This window comes from Liolophura sinensis, chromosome 6, assembly GCF_032854445.1.
Source record: "Liolophura sinensis isolate JHLJ2023 chromosome 6, CUHK_Ljap_v2, whole genome shotgun sequence".
Lineage (NCBI taxonomy): Eukaryota > Metazoa > Mollusca > Polyplacophora > Chitonida > Chitonidae > Liolophura > Liolophura sinensis.
This window is the reverse complement of record NC_088300.1, coordinates 25,613,114-25,634,358: the sequence shown is the minus strand read 5'-3', so window position 1 is coordinate 25,634,358 and position 21,245 is coordinate 25,613,114. Positions and strand designations below refer to the sequence as shown.

Here is a 21,245-nt window from a genome sequence, read left to right as displayed (position 1 = left end):
CTGAACACATATAAAAATTTAATTCGCAAAAAGCTGCACTACTTATCACAGTCCATTCTCAAGTATAAATTATTCATCATTCAACTTCATACCATTAACAAATGAACACACAAGTTATATACATATTCAGTGTTTGCAACATAGTGTACTTGACAGTACAGAAGTCCACAATTTGTAAATCTTGGTCGATGATTATAGTGTGAAGGCATTATGAATAGCATGTCATACATATCATACATGTATAAACATGTAATAAGCCAGAAAAATGAACAGTCATGTTCATAAGGTAAATACAGTGCAGATGCATGCATGTATATGCTATACAAGCATATTGATTTTCCTCACTATTTATGTAGCAAAGTTTTCAACTTCAACCTCAAAAATATATGTCATTACCTTTTGCCTGTTACCATGCCATACCACCAAATGCAGCTTGCTCTTTTCTCTACGACATCAAAAAATCAACCTAGCAATGACCACCATTTTTGGAAACTGTGGTTGCTGAAATGAAGCCATAATTTTTTGCTCACCTTTGTAACAACCACGGTGATGGGTAGTAACACTGAGCGGAAGTATTTCAGTTCTATCCAAAACAGACAAAATTCTGATATATTTTCACTAGGTGCTGAATAGCAGTACAGAAATTCATAGTATATCAACAAAGTAAAATATCTGCATTGCACACATAACCTATAAACACCTCAAGCTTAAAGGATTTATTATTATAAACGGAAGTAATTTCAAAGACAGAGATAACATCAAGATGTTCATGGACAGACAACTCCAAACAATATGATCTGTACATAATGAATGAGATAAAGATGAGAGAGAAGACTCACCATGGCCATACTATTGATGGCAAAACAAAGGCCAAAACATAAGATGAAGCTTTCTCTTCGGTTACATCACATTAAATTACATTCATACATACTGTAACAATACTCTGTAACAGTCCGATAACCAGTATGTGACACATTTTATGTAGACATCATAACAGTCTTTAACAAATCATGATTTAAGATTCACATATGATTTTGAACAACGTGGTTAAAAATATCAGCGGAGAAATAAAGTTAACAATGTTGATGTTAAAACAGCAAACAACATGACTTAGGAATATATGCATGTATAAAATCTGTACATCAAAGTAAAAAAATGATTTTTTGGTCGTTTTCTAGAAATTTCAAAAACATAAAAAACACATTTTCTGTTCTCCGTAGCTAACACAGTGGCATTAGATGGTGAAAGTTTTCTCAACACATAACCTCGTAGCCACATGAGAATGACCCATGTTCTGTCAGAGAGTAAAATCTATTGGTCCACCTGCCCTCTGATACTTGGTATGCCACAAGCAATTCCCATATATTGGAGTACAACTGGTCTAAAACATTCCACTCCCACCCACTGAAGAAATACATCCCTTAAACCAAAATATTTGACTAGAGTGGTTTACATAACTTTTGTTTCCTTTATAGGACTTCTCTAGTTACAATATATTAAAATCAATGATTTCCCCTCTGCCAGGTTTCATGTGAGGGAAATATTCTTCAGTACAACCTAAACAACTATAAAAAGAAATAAACAAAATCGTTGAAAAATCAAGTTTATGCTTAGATCTTTGAATTTATAAGACAACTGCTTGAGAAATTTTCCTCTCGCCCTGCTTTCAGACAGAATTGGAAAGATTCAAGTTCGAACTATTCTTGCTAAAGGTAAAAGAAGTCCCACAGTGCTGGTGACCTATTGTATATTTGATAATATTTACTATATCAATGAAGGACATCTGATAAAAGTTAAAAGTCAGGAGGAACTCGGCCTTTGTGAACTCGAGAAGTTCCTGAAGGAAAGGGCGTCATTTCAGGACACGGTGAAACAGGTGATCAGTAAATTAATGTCAACTAAAGTTTTCTAACAATTCTGACAAGTCACATGATACAGTAGCACTATTTTTACCTAATCTCAAAAGATTTTGATCTCCAATTTCCCCTATTGTTATGAAATCAAACAGTACCTGTGACCACAAGATCACTAAATTTACAGCACATATCACAATATGAGTATTAGAACACTTATCACTATTATAACACAACACTATGGAATATTACACAGATTAATAGTATCACAGGTAGCATATATACAAAATATTTAAAATATATATCTCAAGATTTTAAAGAGCTACTTTAGTGTCGAGACTTTTACATCTTAAAAGCAAGGTTAAATGATAAGGATCAAGTGCCCCCGAGTAAAGCAAGAGCCTGATTGCTGTTGCCAGGTAATGCGTTGACCATACGAGTTCAAATAGGCCAATTACTACGAAGGAAACACAAGTACTGTAAATCTTCAAATTTTTCGACCTCCAATGCCCTTTTATCAGTGAAATTTGCACACACAATTATTATTAAAATAATGCTGAACTGATTTATTTTTGTCATTAAAGATGTAAACTTAATAAAACTGCGCAAATTAGTTCTCTACACTTCGTAGTTCTTTCAGCATGTTTCGAAATATAGGTTGCAGAGGCTGTCAAAAAAGTTGAAGAATTAGGCTAGAGGTTGGTGTTACATCACTGGCATTCAACTCTATGAACAAAGACTAAAATCTTACCATGTTCAGATACGGTTTTCAGTGATCTTTCTCCTCTTGCATTCATCATATTTTACTTTCTTTCACTTTAAAGAAAAATTAATTCAAATGAAAAATTTTTCACACAGCTTAAAGTTTCTGTTGCAATACTTGGTATGCAAGTATCAATTTCACGCAGTAATAATAATACTGCCCAATTTGGATCCTAGCACTTTTATCCAGTGTCGAACATATGATTGAACAGAAAAGTAACTACTAATAGAACCATGTAACAGAGCACAAACAAACCCACACCCACCTCCAGGCACAAAATAGACGCATCCCTGCTATCACCGGCTTTCATTCTCAAGATCTGACGATTTCCATGTCAAACAAACAGGTTAGTTACCATGCACTTCCATATAGAGTCTACTCATTTTCTAAAACCAATATACGTTCATAATTACTTTTGAATTAACTTAGCAGTTTTTACAACCCTGTATTAAACATATTGCACATCATTATTGTCTTGGCTCTACATTAGGCTATCATACAGAATATACAAGCTTGTAAAATTTTGAAAAATATCTTTCATTGCAGAAGTCTGTAAATTAAGACAGTAGCAAGAAATATCAGCAAAATGTATGGGTAGGGTACATGATTTCATCCAACTTGATAATCATGCAATCTTAAAATACATCAGCTTGACAAGAACTTAGCAGAACATTTATCACCAGTGTTTCCCTTTAAAATATATTTCCACACACACAAAACTTATTTGTGAAAAACAATGTACACATACTAGCTGCTTGTGCATGGGCAACAATGGGCATCGACCTGACTTAACAGGCGATTTAAAGTGTCCTCGGGAACATTCTTGAAGAACGTTTTGGCTGTTGGGTCGTATTTTCTGCGAGCAAAGAGAATAAGGAGTATATAGTCGGGGGTTATTTTCTTGTGAAAACAGGTCTCCACCATTCCAAGGAGCTCTCGCCGCACCCTGGATACACCCTGAGTCCCAGTGGTCATGTCATTAGGGCCATACCCAAGATTTTTAAAATCTTCACCTTCTGGGTTAAACATGTAAAATTTCTTTGGAGTATCCTGAAAAACTGCACAGGAGCTGTGTGAAGTTGCCCAGGATCCTGTGTCCTGGGAAATGGAAGATTGTGGGGTTCTGTTGGTCGCAGTTTTTGGCTGCTCAGGATGACTTTGACACTGTTCACCTCCTGAAATCTTGTCTGTAACCTCTTTCGTATTAGAACCACCCACATCCTTGATACTTCTGGCTTGATCGTCCAAATGACCTATTTCTGAATTAGTTGTGGTACCACTTGTTTGAATGTTGTCACTCGTCTTTGTTTCTTCAGCATGACCAGTACCATCTACATCTACTATCACATTGTCTGCACACAGCTGAGTACTCTTCGGCAAATTGTCTTTAGTTTCTTTGTCCATATCCTTTTCTTTACAGTTATCACAGTGATTTAGTCTTGTATCATGCTCACATTTATTCTTGTCCTGACTAGGAAAACAGTTATCTTCCTTGACATCTCTGCCACCAGGGGTCTCACCGCTCTCCCTGCTACCATTGCCAGCCATTTCTGGTTGAAACAGCTCTTTGTTTCTGAACTCATCAGAGATACTGGACACTTCGGCAACAGAATAAGTGTCTTGTATTGTTGTTGTAGAAGAGGAACGACTTCTAGTGGACATGGAATCCGAGTTTCTTGTTCTCTGTGAGTGAGTATCACGACCTAAAGAAAGATCCTGCAGGTCACTGTGTATGCTGATATCAGGGTAAGGGGTTTCATCAGACATCATACTCGAGGTGTGTGTCCGACCTGGAAAAAATTGTCAGCCCGAATTATCAGTTCCAGAATCATGTTTTGTAAGGTCAGACTGGAATTTTGTATTAAGTAGGCCCGACCAGCAAATCACACAACTTCACAGTTTTTCCTGGCATCCATCCAACATGACACATGAACAAAATAGTCCAATCTGTGTATTCCACAATCCACCCAGACACCACTTAGCCCTAACAAACTCCCTGAAGGGTCCTAATAGCACTTATTTTTGTCACAGCTATAATATCATGACCCTGCTACTATGACTTTAAATGTATCAACCTTTTTTTCAAAACCACATAAACCAACTACATTTTGCTGCTATCCATCAAGAACTAAAAATTTATATCATGAGGCTAGTTTAAGTTATTGAACCGGCCGCTATAGCACAGTTGGTAGAGAGTCTGCTTCGGGAGCGGTAGATCCAGGGTCAATTCTGAGTCGAGTCACACCTAAGACCTTAAAAGAGGAAGTTGTAACTTCCTTGCTTGGCGTTCAGCATGAAGGAACGCTGGTTATACATATCAGTATAATGGCTCAGGCGGGGTGGCTTTCTTGCCTTCGGTAAGTTGTCTCAGTGAAGCAGCACTAAATAAAAGAGCGGTGGAAATCCATCCTCCACCAAGGAGGTACATTACATGCACCCTAAGGATTCCTTCATCGTCATATGATTGAAAAATGTGATACCGGCAGAAATCCGAAGTGGAACGTATTACGTCATTTCAGTGACGCTGGACATTCCACTGCAGCGTCAACAGCGCAATGTCACACTGAGTAGACCAAATACATCACAGATGAAACTGCATCACATAACATATTTCACGTTGCGCAACAAAAGACATGCAAGTCCTAATTCAAACTAGCAGCACCTGTTGTGAGAAGATAACCTGCCGGTATCCCACTATTAAGTATGACATTAAACCCAAGCACTCACTCAAGTTATTGACGCAGACATTCACTTTTTCTTTTTGAATTTTAAAAAAAAATAATTTATTTTTTTGATTATTTTATTGGAGGTTGTTTTTGATATGTAGGTAAATTAGTTGAGTAGAATTCTTTTGCAGGATGTCATTATATCCCACACAGAACACCCCAAGCCTGTCATCTACATGTGCCTACTCAGAGATTTGTCATGGGTTTCTTACCACTGACAGAAGAGTCCTGCTCCACATCCACAATGATTCCCTGCTTAAAGAGCTTCTGAGCCACCTGACGAGCCAGGTCCCGGGATACCATGGGGTGGCCTGTCTCTGGGTCTCCAGTGTTCCCAAACTCACCATGACCTGCAACAGGGGGAGGGAAATATAGCTCAACTCACAAGCATGACAAGGTGTTCCCAGCACTGTAATAGATTCCAGCTGATCACTGTGGTATTTTCACTAGTGTAGATTGCAGTAAAGGGGAGGATTTATAACTAGATGTACACGTGATGTACAACACAACATAACCGCTGTACTACCAGGCACCAGCCCTGAGGGAAGGACCACACCTCACCAGGAACATAGACGTCAATATCTTACAGCAGCGTCCCAGCTGAGCAGCCAGCAAAGCCAGCCAGAGCTACATGTAAATTCAAACAAGCTACTTGTGCACAGCTGAACACTGACTATAAGTCCCCAGCCAAATAGTTCCACAACACTCTGCAATAAATCATAGAGGAATTGTGGAAAAACCGTTCCAAGGAAATCATTTACAAAACTCTGAGACAATAGATTTTCACATGTTCATCTGTCATACCAGTGAGAAAGCTCTTCTCCTGGTTCCTCAATAGCCAGCTGACTAGCTGCCTCCCTGAGAAACATTTCCGCCGGGACTGAAGCTCCAGCTTCATTTGTCTCAGCATCCCATGGGGAATGTCGTCATTGTTAGAGCTGCACTCACTGAAGATGGAATACTGAAAAAGTTGAACCAAAGAAAAAAGAAGATGTAGGCCAAAGCTTAATTTAAAAAGCTCATTTTAAACAGGTGTACTAGTTTTTATGCTCACTCAATGTACCAGGTTCTTATATTCACAGTGTACCAGTTGTCATACTCATGTAGAGTACCAGTGTACCAGTTCTCATACTCACGAAGTGTACCAGGTTCTCATACTCACGAAGTGTACCAGGTTCTCATACAGTGTACTAGTTCTAATACTCACATAATCTGCTAGTTTGTGTATTCACATAGTGTACCAGGTTCTCATACTCACATAGAGTACCATGCAGTGTGCCAGATTTTCTCATACTCACGCAGTGTACCAGGTTCTCATACTCACACTGTATACCAGGTTCTCATACTCACACTGTATACCAGGTTCTCATACTCACACAGTATACCAGGTTCTCAAACCCACATAGTGTACCAGGTTTTCATACATAGTGTACAAGGTTCTCATAATCACATACTGTACTATGTTCTCATACTAACATAGTGTAAATATACCCGGTTCTCATACTCGCACACTGCACCACAGTCACAAACTAACATAGTGTACCAGGTTTTCATACTCACATAGTGTGCCAGGTTCTCATACACAGTGTGCCAGGTCTTCATGCTCACATAGTGTACCAGCTTCTCAAGCTCACATAAGGTACTAGGGTCTCTTACTCACATAGTGTAACAGGTTTTCGTACTAACATAGTGTTCCAGATTCTCACACTCACATAATGTACTAGGTTCTCATACAGTAAACACACCAGGGCTGTAGTCAGGGTGTACAGCTGGAGCTTGAATGACACGTCCTCCTGGTAAACAAATCAGAAATTTACACAAATGCAAGCTCTCTTCTCCATATTTTGCATTTTGAAAAGATTTTTTTTTTTTTTTTTTAAATTTTTCATTCTCACATACATGTAAGAGTATAAAATATGGTTTAACATTTCAACATCTGTTTTTTTTTTCAAAACATAAGAAATTTTAAGAATTATGAGACTTGAAAATTTCACACAATTAGCAAACTCTATACAAAAGAAGATATATGCAAAACAAACAAATTTCAGTCATTTTCACATAATTATGAAAAAATATAACTTTGACAAAATTCAATATATTACTTAATAACAAACAGTTCATGGCTCTATAACTACATGTACTTTCAACTATTAACTTGCGCTTATTCAATCAAATGAATCAGTAAGGTATTAACCAATACAAAATTTACCTAGCCATGCTGTGAAGAGTTATGATTACTTGTGTTATGGGAGACAAAATTCTAGTTTCCACCTATAGATCTGAGGAAGAATCCATATAGCAAGTCTTGACTTCAGTAAAAATTTGAAATGAGATATGACACATAATCTTGGACTCTTCATTTTAAAATTTAAAATTGGTAAAAGACTTAAAATTCCGCCCTTGACTAAGTTTTCTGTGGAGGTACTTTGCGGTTCATTTGAAAGACAGGATAATATCCTGCTGAAATTTTGTAAGTTTTGGCCCAAAAAATAATATTTTATGTCATTTATATTTAGATCATTTACTGTAAGTAAACAATCTGGAGACAAATGACAGAATCGCATTTGATATTTCATCATAATTAAGTTTTAAATTTGGAATCAAATCAAAACTAGCATTGTGAAATTGGACCCCAAAACTGTTTGTTCACTTACAGAGTAGGCCAGTAACTGGTCCAGATGCACACCTTTTCCCATGTTGTTCATAAAACGTATTAAATACTGAAATGTAACCATGATCTGTGTTACAGGACACATACATGCCAACATTAAACCACAGTCATTGAGAAATGACAAAATAAACATTAAATTCAGTATTCAAATGGACACAGGTGAATACCATGACAGTGTCATATAGTCAGACTTCACTGTAGACGTCTAAAATAGTACAGTAATAAGATGTTATAGTACATATAATCTGACACAAAAGTAAAGCGTGTCAGTGCGGTTCAATTACCCAGGAGCCCCTCATCAATGCAATCGCTGTGAGTTCAAGTCTATCTCATGCTGGTTTCCTCTCCAGTACATGGAAAGGCCTGCCACCAACCAGCAAATGGGTTTCAAATGGGGTCTGACCGGTTTCCTCCCACCATAATGCTGGCTGCCATCATATAAGTGAAATAGTCGTTAATACGGTGTAAAACATCAATGGAATAAATAAATAAGTAAATAAATAAAAGTAAAGTTATCACTAATATGGTTTTCCTGTGAATTTTAGCGATCAATGTGAACCTTGTCTAGGCTGGCAACTATACTGAACTAAACTCAGGAAACAGGTGTGACCAAGGCTTTAGCAGGTAACAGTGTTAAGCTTGTACTTACAGACATAGCATGTGTCAACAGCTCCGCTTGTTTCTCTGTGTTAAAATTACCAGTTTTCAGCTTGGATACCTCTTCTTCAAAGTCCTAAAGACACAAAATAATTTATGTTTTAAATAAAAAGTCAAATCCTGAAATATTCTTGAGCACGGTGTAAAACACCAATCAAATAAATAAATAAATAAATGAAATCCCCAGTATCTCCTGAATGAAATTTGAATTTCATTTAAGATATTGTCTTAAGATATGCGACTTTTAGTAATCATGCTAACCTGGAACCGGTTTTGTGAAAGTGCATGTAGCATTACACACGTAACTTCCATGGTAACCTGTACTGTAGGAATTTCAATGCCATGATAGTTATGTGTACATACATAGTGATTTCCCAACAAATTACATTTCTATTTGACGGTGAAAAAAAATCCTGAAAACTGACTACATGTACAGCCACCTACTTGGACAATGTAGAGCCAGACATAATGGAGGACGCGTGTGAAGGGGTCTCTGTAGAGCCAGTTGGAGAGAGCAGAGAGGTTGTCAGACAGAAAGTCCAGGATGGGCTTCAGACGCTCAGACAGCTGATGGAGGGGCATGTCTGGGGAGAGGAGCAGGGCCAGGGCGTCACGTACAAACAGGTTCAGCTGGGAAGACATAATAACATCAATACAGGTGTTTGTACCCAACTCTTGTTTTGGGAAAACTGAAATTTTTTTTTTTTTTTTAATTTTCAGATACATGTAACTGACATGCGACACCAAGATCAAGCTGTTACAAAAGCATTACAAAGGGATCTGTATCCTCCCACTCTCACTGCTTGCGGGGCATTGGCAGTCAATGATGCTCATATGGTCGTTTGTGAAACCTAATACCTACTGACAACCACTTATCTTCCAACTATATTATATGCCTAGCTTTAAGTCAGACATGGAAAATGTTAGACATTTTGCCAAATGTATCCCGGCACTCCAGTTTTCTCCACTCCTAAAAATAATCACCAATGTCTAAGTGAAAAATTCTAGAGTATGGCATGATTTAAGGATCAAATCAAAATCAAAGGATGATCACAAAGGATGATGAATATGTATAAAAGTAAAGTATGTATAAAAGCTCAGGGTCTTCCATCGTACTTCATAATATTTCAGTCGTGATAAGGAGGAGTCATTAGGTGCATGTACATATGCTCTCTGTTCTTGTAGCAAGGTTTGCCCGTGTCATCAAAGTGCTGCCACTTTTGAAGTATCACACTGCAAACATTTTCCTATTTCCTTGCTCTAACCTATCAGTGCTGAGAGCACTGCAAGGCAGCAACAAATATTATTTTTAAATTCTTTGTGATGACATGACCCGGATTTGATCCCATGTCTCCTGAATCATAACAGAATACCGCATATTGCGCCACTCACTGACCCTGTATGCCAACATCCTGCACATTCCACTCAGCCCTGACATGATGTGCCTCCAGCAGTGGACTACTGGGAAGATGGGTACCTTCATGCCCTGGACAGGGGTGGCTCGTGGTGTGCTGAACAGGGAGGAGGCTTCCAAGTAGGGGAGTTGGTCATACTCCAGGTCATAGTAGCTGTCTATGACCACAAAATCTGAAGACAGATCTATCATATGCAGGGCATATAAAATGCAGAATTTGTATTTTAAAACAGTTAAACAATACTGGCTTTAATCAGAGTACTGAGACAAATAACCCACCAAAAAGTAAGAGTGAAATTACTAACTCTGATGCTTTACACATCTGATGCTTTGATAAAGATGTCATAGATGAACCCTGATAATAATAGGCTAACTTTACTGCCCTTGACTACAAGATTCCAAATTTCACAAACTTCAGGAAATTCCAAATTTCTCATTCTATTCATGTTATCAATCATGAACCATGTTGTCATAACAACAAGTATGAGATGACACGAGGAGTGACATCGTGGTAAATGTCATTTTAACATCTAAATTTTACAGCTTTCTAATTTCTGGTTTTAAGTTCTGGTGTTGCCTCAGTGAAGATCAAATTAGTACAAGAAAAAAACTGAAAATTAAGTCCCACTAATTCCTCAACCTTTTCGCATATCAGCAAGGTGTTCATTCAAGCATATTCTGAAGGCATTATTCTGTGTTGACTGATTTATTTATTTGATTGGTGTTTTATGCCGTACTCAAGAATATTTCACATATACGAAAGCGGCCAGCATTATGGTGGGTGGAAACCGAGCAAAGCCCTGGGGAAACCCACGACCATCCACAGGTTGATGGCAGACCTTCACACGTACAGCCAAAGAGGAAGCCAGCATGAGCTGGACTTGAACTCACAGCGACCCTCACGAGTCCCACTGGGTCATTACGCTGCGCAAGTGTGCTAACAAACTGAGCCACAAAAGCCTGCCTGTGTTGACTGATAAAATCATACTGTTTGTGAAAACCCTGCTCTTTGATACGTGAAAAGGTTGAGGAATTAGGGTAATAGTAATAAATGAGCAACGACCGTACCACCAACAAGACAGCTTTCATAGCCTGTTTCTTCTGTATTTGTGTCACTCAGAAAATTGCTGACATCATTGTTGTCATGGATACCAAATATTGTACACACATTCTCGAAATATTTTTTCAAGAACTCTAGTGAAGCTACCACATTGTTTATTCGAGTACACATCTGAAAGATCAAAAAGCAGAAAACAAATAATTTCTAAGATAAAAATTTCTACATAAAACACTAAAAACATTTCCACAAAGTCTGTGACTGCAATTTTGAAAATACTGAATAGTGATTTTTTCCAAATATTATAACAGGGGTGAGTTTGTGGGGCATATAAGGTACATGACCATTTAATTATTCAAAAACTCTTAAAGTTTCTAAGGTGTACCTGAGGTACATCATTCATTTTTTTTTTTTAACTTTAAACGAAGTTGTTAACTTTATATATTAAAGTAATTAATATGCACACAGCACATAATCAACATCCCCTTATGTTACTGTGCTCTACAATATATGTATGCAAAACGTGAGCTCCATACATGCAGTACTTTTTAGGACACCACCCCTAACGTGTACTTCAGTATTACTCTCCCTGTTCGCTCGGGATATGAAATAAGCTACACCTGTACTTTGAACAGGTATTCTGACAGCTCAGTCAAACAATTCTCCATCTAATTTAATCCTGATTTAATGAAAGTATTATTTTCCATCAGACAACAAATCAATCGTACCTCTTCTGAAATAGGTTCATGTCTATCACAGAGAAGGAATGCTTTACGACCCACAAAATAGAAACAGTCATGAGCTGCCCCGGGCACATCGTGACGACACCCCCAGAGCAGTCCTCCGTTTCTTTGAACCTGTACACACTCCACAAGCTGTAACACAAACATGGGTCACACAAGATAAAGTCAGGTTGTCACTAAATGCTTACAAATACATTGTGCATGTATTAAAATAAAATTATCAAAACTGAGGAAGTATATTACTTTACTCTATATAAATACAATAATCTTACCAAACACGAAATTCGCTTTATAGTAAAATTTAATCTTACATGTGCCTACAGAATTCAAAGTGAATTTTACTGCCTTATTGTTTTTATTTAAATATAATTTTACACCACGGTTAGCTAATATACTGACTTCGTAAAGGTTAAAGGTCAAACTTAAACGTACACTGGCTGAGACCTCCATGAAGCTACACTAGATGTCCGCACCATGAACAGATCAGAGGCCTGATCTGATTGTCTAAGCAAACCATACCCTTGCCATAACTGTAGTCATGCTGTATCTATCAGCACCTTAAAAACAGATCCATACTTTTCTGTTCTTTGAAACACTTACAGCACTTTCCAAACTAAAAACGTGCCTGTGCTAAAAGTAAGACAGCACCAAGAGCAATACTTTAGAGTATTGAGAGCAAGCCTCAAGAATTCCAACCCCATCCAAGACATTTAAGAATAACCAAGGGAATGGGAAGGCTACTTTTTAAAAACTTTCCATTGTAAAGATCTGAAATTCCTCCCACCATAATGCTGGTTACCATTGTAAAAGTGAAATATACTTGAGTACGGCATAAAACACTAATGGAATAAATAAAAAAATATACAAAAAAAAAGTTTTTGTAAATGCCCAACGATTAAAAAGACATACCCCTTCATAGCTTCAAAATCTGAAAATTACTTTACGCACATGTATCTATTTTATCATTAAAAGATGAAGAAAATTTCCACCAAAATTTCCACAGCAAAAGTGTTCGACTTATAGGTAGCATTTTAATCTGGCAGGGAAAACTAGGGTTAGAAGTCACAAAAAATCTGTGAGAGACTGTAGATAACTAAACATAGAGTGAAAGACAGCACCTGACTAATGTTTATGTCAGCTGAAAGAGTACCATTCAACGTACCTTAAACCAGCATTAAGTATGTTTTTAGATTTGTTTCAACACAGTAAAAGTTTAGTGAAACCTTGTCGTGACAAACCTTCAGCACATCTCCATTATCAAGGGTGAGGTAACGTCACACTGACTCTACCTCTCTAACATCAAAGGTATTTTCCCTTTAAAGTCTAAGCAGCAGCCTAGCAATGGCAGATAAAGTTGTGGACTTTGGCGATGAAGGTCCAAGTGATAAATACAGTTCTCTAGGAAATTGGACATACTAGAAGAATATTTCTTTAACTGCTTGAACTGTTGATACAGTAAATGATTACTTCAATCAATGGTAATTCTGACATGAGCTTCGAAAATATAAATAAATTAAATTATTGTGTACAAATAGCAGAGGAAGACTGCTTAATTAGTGCTTCACGCCAGTATCCTAGCGGGACATCTCTTAAAATTGTTCACATTATTTGGTGGCCAAGCACTCTGTGCCAGGGCACCTATTGAAATTGTTTGGATTTTTATTATTTTTCTTCCATTTTCTTGAAAGCTTTTTGAAAGCTTTAAGAGCTGTAAAAGGAGCTGCAAAAGGTATTCATTGGATGCTGGTGAAATGTGGTGATTTTAGGAACAATGTTACAATGTTAATGTTTTGGTTATGTGACATGTCAGCCAACTTGGATTTTGATCACAACCGTTAAAAATCTTCAACTCAAGAACTAACGAACGGATTCTTTTGACATTTGATGTACTTGTAGTGTGATCCCAGGAAGAGCAAGTTTGAAAAAAATCTTGGACATTCATTGAAAGCTTTGGAAGCCACTAATTGGTTGAAGTTCTGACATCATAAAAAGTGTCTAATTTTGATAATGTTTTCATGTATTCTGGTGTACTTGGCAACGCAAATTCCAAATCTGCTTTTGGATTTTGCCTATCTTTGTACATTTTTGAGGTATGGTCAAAAAACTTTTTTCACTTAGGTGATTTCAATGGCATGTAGCTCGAGAACTATGATAGCTAGAAATGTGAATCTTCCACCAAATTGTAGCACAAGACGTGCTCTTTTGACTTTGTGCCTAGTGATTTGAGCTACAATCAATAGTTTTCTTGTAAGAAATGTTTAAATGACACCACCTTAATTCAGAAACAGAAATGTAAGCCTGTGCATTTAACAAAGACTTTGGAGGTAACTGTGTATTACTATACATGTGCTGCATGTTTGCACGTAAGCAAAGTAATGCATCATGGGTAATTCTCATCAATCCCGACAGCATTCTCCCATACCCTCGTGTAATCACCAATATAAGTCCAAAGCCATGGCCATATAACCAAAAATTTCTATCCACTCATGTATATTGAGTCATGATGAGCCCAAGAAATGTAACTCTTATTATAGTCTGTTTCTTTAAGAGAGTCTCTTTTTAGACGGCATAATTATTCAAAAACAAGTTGCATGCTGGAGAATAGGTGTGAAGAGTAATTTCTTTTACAATGGCTACACTCACAAGCGGTTAGAACAAACTCCATGCGACAACACAGCCTCCACTACTGTCTGAGAGAATAACTACATCGCTTTAATCCTGATATCCATCTCTAAAACTATACTGCCCTGAGATCATACACTATAAGAGATAAAGTAAAATTCATTTATAAAGGTTACATTAAAACGTGCAAACGATTTCAAATATGACAGTGTCAGAAACAGCGTTTCTGGTAAAGTCGACAGCAGTTCAGGTAATTGGTGTCACCCGCCTTCAAAACACTTTGAACTCCACCCAATGCCCAGAAAGGCACTGGATTTTTAATAATTATAACGTCACCCGAGACAACTGGTTCTTGCCGTTGAAACCAAGCCTATGGACATTAACATTATGAATTAGAAAAAGCATTCTAACTTCATTTTTCTAGCAAGAATATGAACTTCAAACATATCCATATGTAGAGCCTGTGTTGTTGCGTGCCACTGACTGAAGGCAATTTTGCTAGCGAGTGATTGATTTTACAGAGAAATAGACTGTAGGCCGAATTCAACCATTACAGAAATATCCCACATTCCAGTTTCTTTTCAGTTCTAGGCCTTACATGCACGTAAGGAAGAGACAGGCTTTAGGATGCCACATAGAAAAGTAACTACAAAACCGTACACCACAGCTTTGGACTGGAGATCATTGTTGAAGAAAACAACACACACCACCACTTATTCCTTCTCAGTATTTAGACCAAAATTTCATATCTTTATAGTCTCCAAACATTTCCTGTCAGCTACTTGCACTCTGTCCTCACACTTACAAAGACTTCCTTGAGTTGAAAGAAGCTCATTTATTCCTTTTTTGCCTTCTCCTAGACACCTCCTAATGTGACCAAGAATTTCGGGCTAACTTTCAAAATCTAAAACAGAAAAACTTCAGCTGATAGCCTGAATATTTTCCTAGTGGAATAGGCTAGGCATGCATGGCAGGTCACGACTTACCTTGGGCCCGACTAGACGTTTAGCCACAGACAGATTTAAACCACAAAGATCCATACACAGCATGTTATCTGTGAACATTCCCACGCTATCACAGACCATCTGAAAACACAAATACAAGGGATATCATTCACTTATTTGTCAAACAAAACTGACCATTTGAATGTACACAGTTTTTTATTTACTTAGTTGATGGGTGTTTTACGCCAAACTAAAGAATATTTCACTTATACAACAGTGGCCAGCATTATGGTGGGAGGAAACCCGGAAATGTACACAATTTGATATCACAAGATATTACTACAGCTTAATTTACCTCTGAATAACTTTCATAGCAAACAGCATTCTTGCAATTTTAGGATGTGCACAAACTACACCTTTTTTTTTTTTTTTTGCTTTGTGCGTATATTTCAAGGATAATACGTTTGTCATGCAAAATGCATTGATATATACACGTCCTTTTTTCTAATTTCTGGATTAAACTATTTTACGTCTCATGTAGTGAAGTGTACTCAGATTATTTCAGTGTGACACCAACAACAAAACTCAGGCTAATCAGTTATGAGTACAGTCACGAACTTTGCATATGTATTAATAAATATGCAAAAATAAGTACTAGCGTGGATTCCATCACTAACGGCAACAGAATGATAACATTATTAACTCACCTTTGTAAAAATCAGAAAAAGTTGACAACGAGCACTGGCATTGTCCTGACAGTACGCCATGTCTTCCAGATCCTCACTGCTGGATGACATGCTATCCCAGTAACCATGACGATGTAGGCCTGTCTCATTGGTAACTGGACAGATAGTGTCACAAAAAGTTCGTGCCACTCCCACCACCCTCTGCAGTATAACCAGCAGGTCAACAAGGGAAGAAGAGATCGGAGCTATCACCATTTGGAACTCTACAGAACGCTGGGTTGGCATGGAAATGGATGTGAAATCTGATTTAAGAGAGTCGATGAATTCATGACTTTCGCTGTCCCTTTTCTGTCTTTCCAGAAATGGAGAGTGCACATCAACTTCGTCTGAATGCTGTCTTGTGACATGTGACTGATCCATCAATGACACAGGCAACGGTGACATGACTGGTGCTGAAGGAACCCGAATCAACCCTTTTGATTGTGATGTCCCTGGCTTGATGTAGGGAGCAGTCACGTCGACACGTTCCCCAATCTCAGCCTCGATGTGGGGTATATGTTTGTCTGTAACAGACTGAAATCCCAACCCTGCTGAATGACTCTTCACAACAACAACAGATGGATATGCAGCTGCCAATTCCTCTTCATCGCTTGTGAAACTTTCCTGATTGTCTCTTTCCAAAATTGGAAAATTTCTCTCCTCTACTGGAGTGCTACCAACAACTTTGATAGATGGAACAAGATGCACATTCCCCATTTCAACAGCACTATTCTGGTTGCTAATATTCGTGTTATATCTAAAATTTTGTGAACTCAGTTTGGGATCCTCTGTAGAAGGCTGCAATAAGTTCATGAAGCTTGTATGATTGGCTATTAAATTTGGCATCGAGTTGCTGGGGCGCAAATTCCGTCGAGTGAATGACACCACTTCGTCATCCAGATCCTGTGACTCACAAATAAAAAGGTTGTGCCTGAAAATGGTGGCATCCACTGAGTGAGTGGACGGCCTCCTTGGCGATGGTTTCCCTGCCTCCCAATTGGTCGGCAATCCCAGAGAGTGTGGAAGCCTCTTGCTGACATCTCCCTCTACTTGGCCTGGGGCTCCAGTCTCACAGCTTGTCTCCATGATAGGAGGCTGTTTGTTCACAAAACGTCCAGGACCGTCACAATGTGGGATATTTTGGGACTATAAATATGAGACAAACATGACTGAATAAGAGTACCATTTCATATTTCTCTCACATCAAATTTTCAATCCGGCAAATTCTATAGGACTGGTGATTATTTGGTTCTTGTCATACTAACACCTTTACATATACAACTTCATAACACTAATGCAACATCACTGGTGTTCCCAGACTGTTTTTGCTCTGCTTTACACTAGGTGCTTTTTTTTTTGTTTTCTCTTTGACTCACAACTGAGTGTCATAATTTCACAAATGCCAAGTATAGAGACAAAGAAATTCTAATGAAAACATTTCACACATTTATCAATTTTATCAATTTCTCTCCACCCATCCATAAGTTTTACCACCATCATACAAATGAAATGTTCTTGAGCAAGGAGTTAAACACCAATCTAAACCAAAGATACATGTAAATATCCTTCATTTTTGGAAATTATTATACCTTTTTACCTCAAGATATATCTTAAGAAATTGTCCCAAAAGTGAAATTACATTGTATTAACTCAAGCTGTACATAGCACAGAGTGAATCCCATATAAATGAAAACCAACCTCCTTCCCCACCTGCACAGGAGTTGAGCGAGTTGAGGATACGCTACTGAAAGCAGATCGCACTGATGCACTAAGTGACCTCAAGGATGTAGAGCGTCCTCTCTGACAGGAATTAGAGTTGGTTGGAGATTGCAAGCAATCTGGCAAACAGAGGGACTTGAACTGAAAAAGAGCAAGATGAAATCAAGCAAAGCTAAAGTTCAACTTTGAAAACATCTGTATATTTTTGAACTTAAAAAAAAACTGGTTTTGATCAGCAGAAAAAAACTGAATTTCAAGTGTAATCATATTAAGTACCAGTATTCAAGAATGTTGTGCTGACTCAGTTGGGCAAGTACCTCAGGGTCTGCTTCCACAAAGAGATTGTAGCTACAGTCCACTGTAGAGCCTACAATTGAGTTTACGATTGATTGTAAAAATAATTTAGCCTCTTGCACAAAGGAATTGTAAGGCGATAGTAAATTTTCAAGTTAGAATCGCGATTGTAGGCCAAATCTGGCTTGTACATAAAGGTGACCTTTGTACATGGACAATGTACCTTCATTAGCCTTCGGGGCCTCTGTGGCTCAGTCGGTTAGCGCGCTAGCGCAGCGTAATGACCCAGGAGCCTCTCACCAATGCGGTCACTGTGAGTTCAAGTCCAGCTCATCCTGGCTTTCTCTCCGGCAGTAAGTGGGAAGGTCTGCAGCAACCTGTGGATGGTCGTGGGTTTCCCACGGGCTGTGCCCGGTTTCCACCCACCATAATGCTGGCCGCCGTCGTATAAGTGAAATATTCTTGAGTACGGCGTAAAACACCAATCAAAAAAAAAAAAAAAAAAATCATTAACCTTCCTTTTCGAAAGCATTCTACATCATAATGATTCAGCAGCTAGCAACAACTACATGTGAGAAAATGTTTGTAACATCTTTTTAACACAATTACATTGCACATCTTTGCAAACCGTGTTGAAAAGTACTAAGTAACAGTTTCTGTAGCGCAAGTATTTGTAATTATCATTAATTGTGGGGAGACTGTAAATATTTACAACAGGTGCAAACCTCATTGTAATTTCTGATTGTACGTTACAACTATTGTAGCTCACAGTCCCTGCGTGCAAGAGGGTGCAGACTGTGAGCTCTGGCTACGATCGAGATCTTAATGATTTACAATCACCTACAATCCCTAAGTGCAAGCAGCCCTGGGGATTTGTCTCCACTGGATTAGATTCCTTCATCCCTAATCCTCACGCAAGTGACGTATCATTCAGGTTCAAAACAATCATCGGCCATATATGTGACATTTCGAAATTTCTGAAAATGTACTACCTTATCTCCGCCTACTCCCTCAAGCACCAACAAAGGGACATGACTCTGCAAGGCAATTGTCCACTGAACAGCGAGAGTCACAAAAGACTCTCTCCATCTTTGCGATCTACAAACAAAGCAATTGCTGTAAGTCGTGTATATTACAATTTATATCCAAACACTTCACGTACAAATGTACGTATCAGTGGGTATATGTAGCCACTAATTAAAACCTTTCACATTTACAATCAGCTATAATATAAAACCTAGAATATAACACACACACACATGTATGTAATACACACATAACTCACTTAACATTTTGCCCATAACAGTATTGCTCACTTTGTCTGATTCTGAGAGTTCTGCTGATCTTAGATATGTTTTTGAGGGTAGTTTGTCAGGTAGGATGATATCCTGCTGGAAATCAGCACCAAAAGTAATATTTCATAACATTTATTTGCCTCTCATAGGAAACTGTTGGGGACGAAATTTTGGGTCATTTACCCTAATAATAACAATCTCAACGTAACATGCTGCACAAACAAACTTTTCAGGATCAAGATATAAGAACAAACATTTGTGTTAATGTCCTCATTTTTCTGTATTTTCCTATTATCTAGGGCCCATCCGTCTGGATTCATTTTCATCTGAACGCAGGAATACCATGGCTTGACACATTTTCATCTTCCGGTGTCGGGTCATTCCAAAGACTTAAAAAATGGTACCAGTTGCTGCCTCACTTGGCACTCAGCACTGAGAGTTAGACCAAGGAAACAGAACTGGGTGGGGTGTCATGTATGGTGTCTTTGACATAATACTTCAGTGGCAGCAGCACTTTGGTGGCACTGACTTGCCCTGCCACAAGACACATTATATGTACACACACCTAATGACTCTTCATCATCATATGACTTAAAAATTGCTAAGTACGATGTAAAATCCCAAGCATTCGTTCAATCATTCATTCATTCATTCATTTTCATATGCTCTAGCTTATCAAGTTGAGTGTGGAATAGGATATTCCACAATGTTTTGCCTGAAATTTCCCAAGAGTAGCCTTCATAGTAATAAACTACGTGTACAAGTAATACAACCCTTACTCTGGCGGAATGTAGCGAGCCCAGTCATGATCTAAACTGTTCAGTCGGTACCCCAAACTCAGCATCAGTAGATCAATCTCTGGTGTTATCTGAAGCACAAAAAGAAGAAGAAAATAAAAAGGTAAATGACAAGCTTGGTTTCTTAATACGGAATATATGATGTGGCCTGAACAAAAAAACTTCTGAATTTCCTTCTGGGAGTTATAAAAATAAAGTTGCATGTTTTATCTAATTCTGCGAGTTTTATTAATACTAGAAAGGTGATTTGATGTTTGCTTGGACGGTAAGAAAAAATGTAAGTTTCAGCACCAAAAGTAATATTTTATGGCATTTTATGCATAAAAATGCACCTTTTTCAGTGAAATCTCTAGGTCATTTAGCTTACATCTTGCTGACTGCTTATCTCAGTGACTGATGCTTAGACAAGATTAAAACTTTACAAAGAAAAATTACACCCCAAAATTACAAAATTAAGATATCTATTCTAAATTACACATGTAAATCTCTTTATCTCACATAAATCATAGCACTATTACATCTTCTAAATATTTTCATTAACATATGCTCGTCAGCACAATGATCCAACACTCACCATGCTCTCCATCACAGACCGACACAGATGAAGAACATCCTCCATCAAAAAACTGTAGAATGCCTGAGCAGCAGACTCTGTGATGTTGAAATATCTGAAAATTTCATTTATTTACATGAATCTATATGGCTGCTGTTTCATGCAAAGCCCCAAAACATGCCACTAATATGATGACAGCCAGGATTATGCATGGAGAAAACCACACTAGGCTAGATGATTTAGGTATGTTCAAACATATGAAAAAGCCAATAATCAAATTTTGGGGAAAAATGTTACACTTATGAAGGACCAAACAATTAATACAAAATTATAACACTAATATGATTTCTTCATTCCTTGCAAATACAAGATACACCAACGGTATTGTGTATAATAAGACTCATGTAGATCT

General features: G+C 37.9%; 1 protein-coding gene across 1 annotated transcript in view; it reads right to left on the bottom strand.

Moving 5' to 3' along the window:
* Positions 1-2,321: 2,321 nt before the first annotated feature.
* Positions 2,322-21,245, bottom strand: part of LOC135467040 (uncharacterized) — a 34,779-nt gene continuing 15,855 nt past the window's right edge. Inside the window, exons 17-32 of the mRNA XM_064744801.1 lie at positions 20,855-20,948; positions 20,263-20,351; positions 19,181-19,286; positions 17,874-18,035; positions 16,158-17,321; positions 15,493-15,591; positions 11,870-12,016; positions 11,153-11,315; positions 10,067-10,269; positions 9,115-9,300; positions 8,663-8,746; positions 7,997-8,062; positions 7,029-7,135; positions 6,147-6,346; positions 5,555-5,692; positions 2,322-4,406 (exon numbers count right to left, since the gene is read on the bottom strand). Coding sequence (XP_064600871.1) covers positions 3,364-4,406; positions 5,555-5,692; positions 6,147-6,346; positions 7,029-7,135; positions 7,997-8,062; positions 8,663-8,746; positions 9,115-9,300; positions 10,067-10,269; positions 11,153-11,315; positions 11,870-12,016; positions 15,493-15,591; positions 16,158-17,321; positions 17,874-18,035; positions 19,181-19,286; positions 20,263-20,351; positions 20,855-20,948 — 4,051 coding nt within the window. The 3' untranslated portion in view covers positions 2,322-3,363. The remainder of the gene's footprint in view (positions 4,407-5,554; positions 5,693-6,146; positions 6,347-7,028; positions 7,136-7,996; positions 8,063-8,662; positions 8,747-9,114; positions 9,301-10,066; positions 10,270-11,152; positions 11,316-11,869; positions 12,017-15,492; positions 15,592-16,157; positions 17,322-17,873; positions 18,036-19,180; positions 19,287-20,262; positions 20,352-20,854; positions 20,949-21,245) is intronic.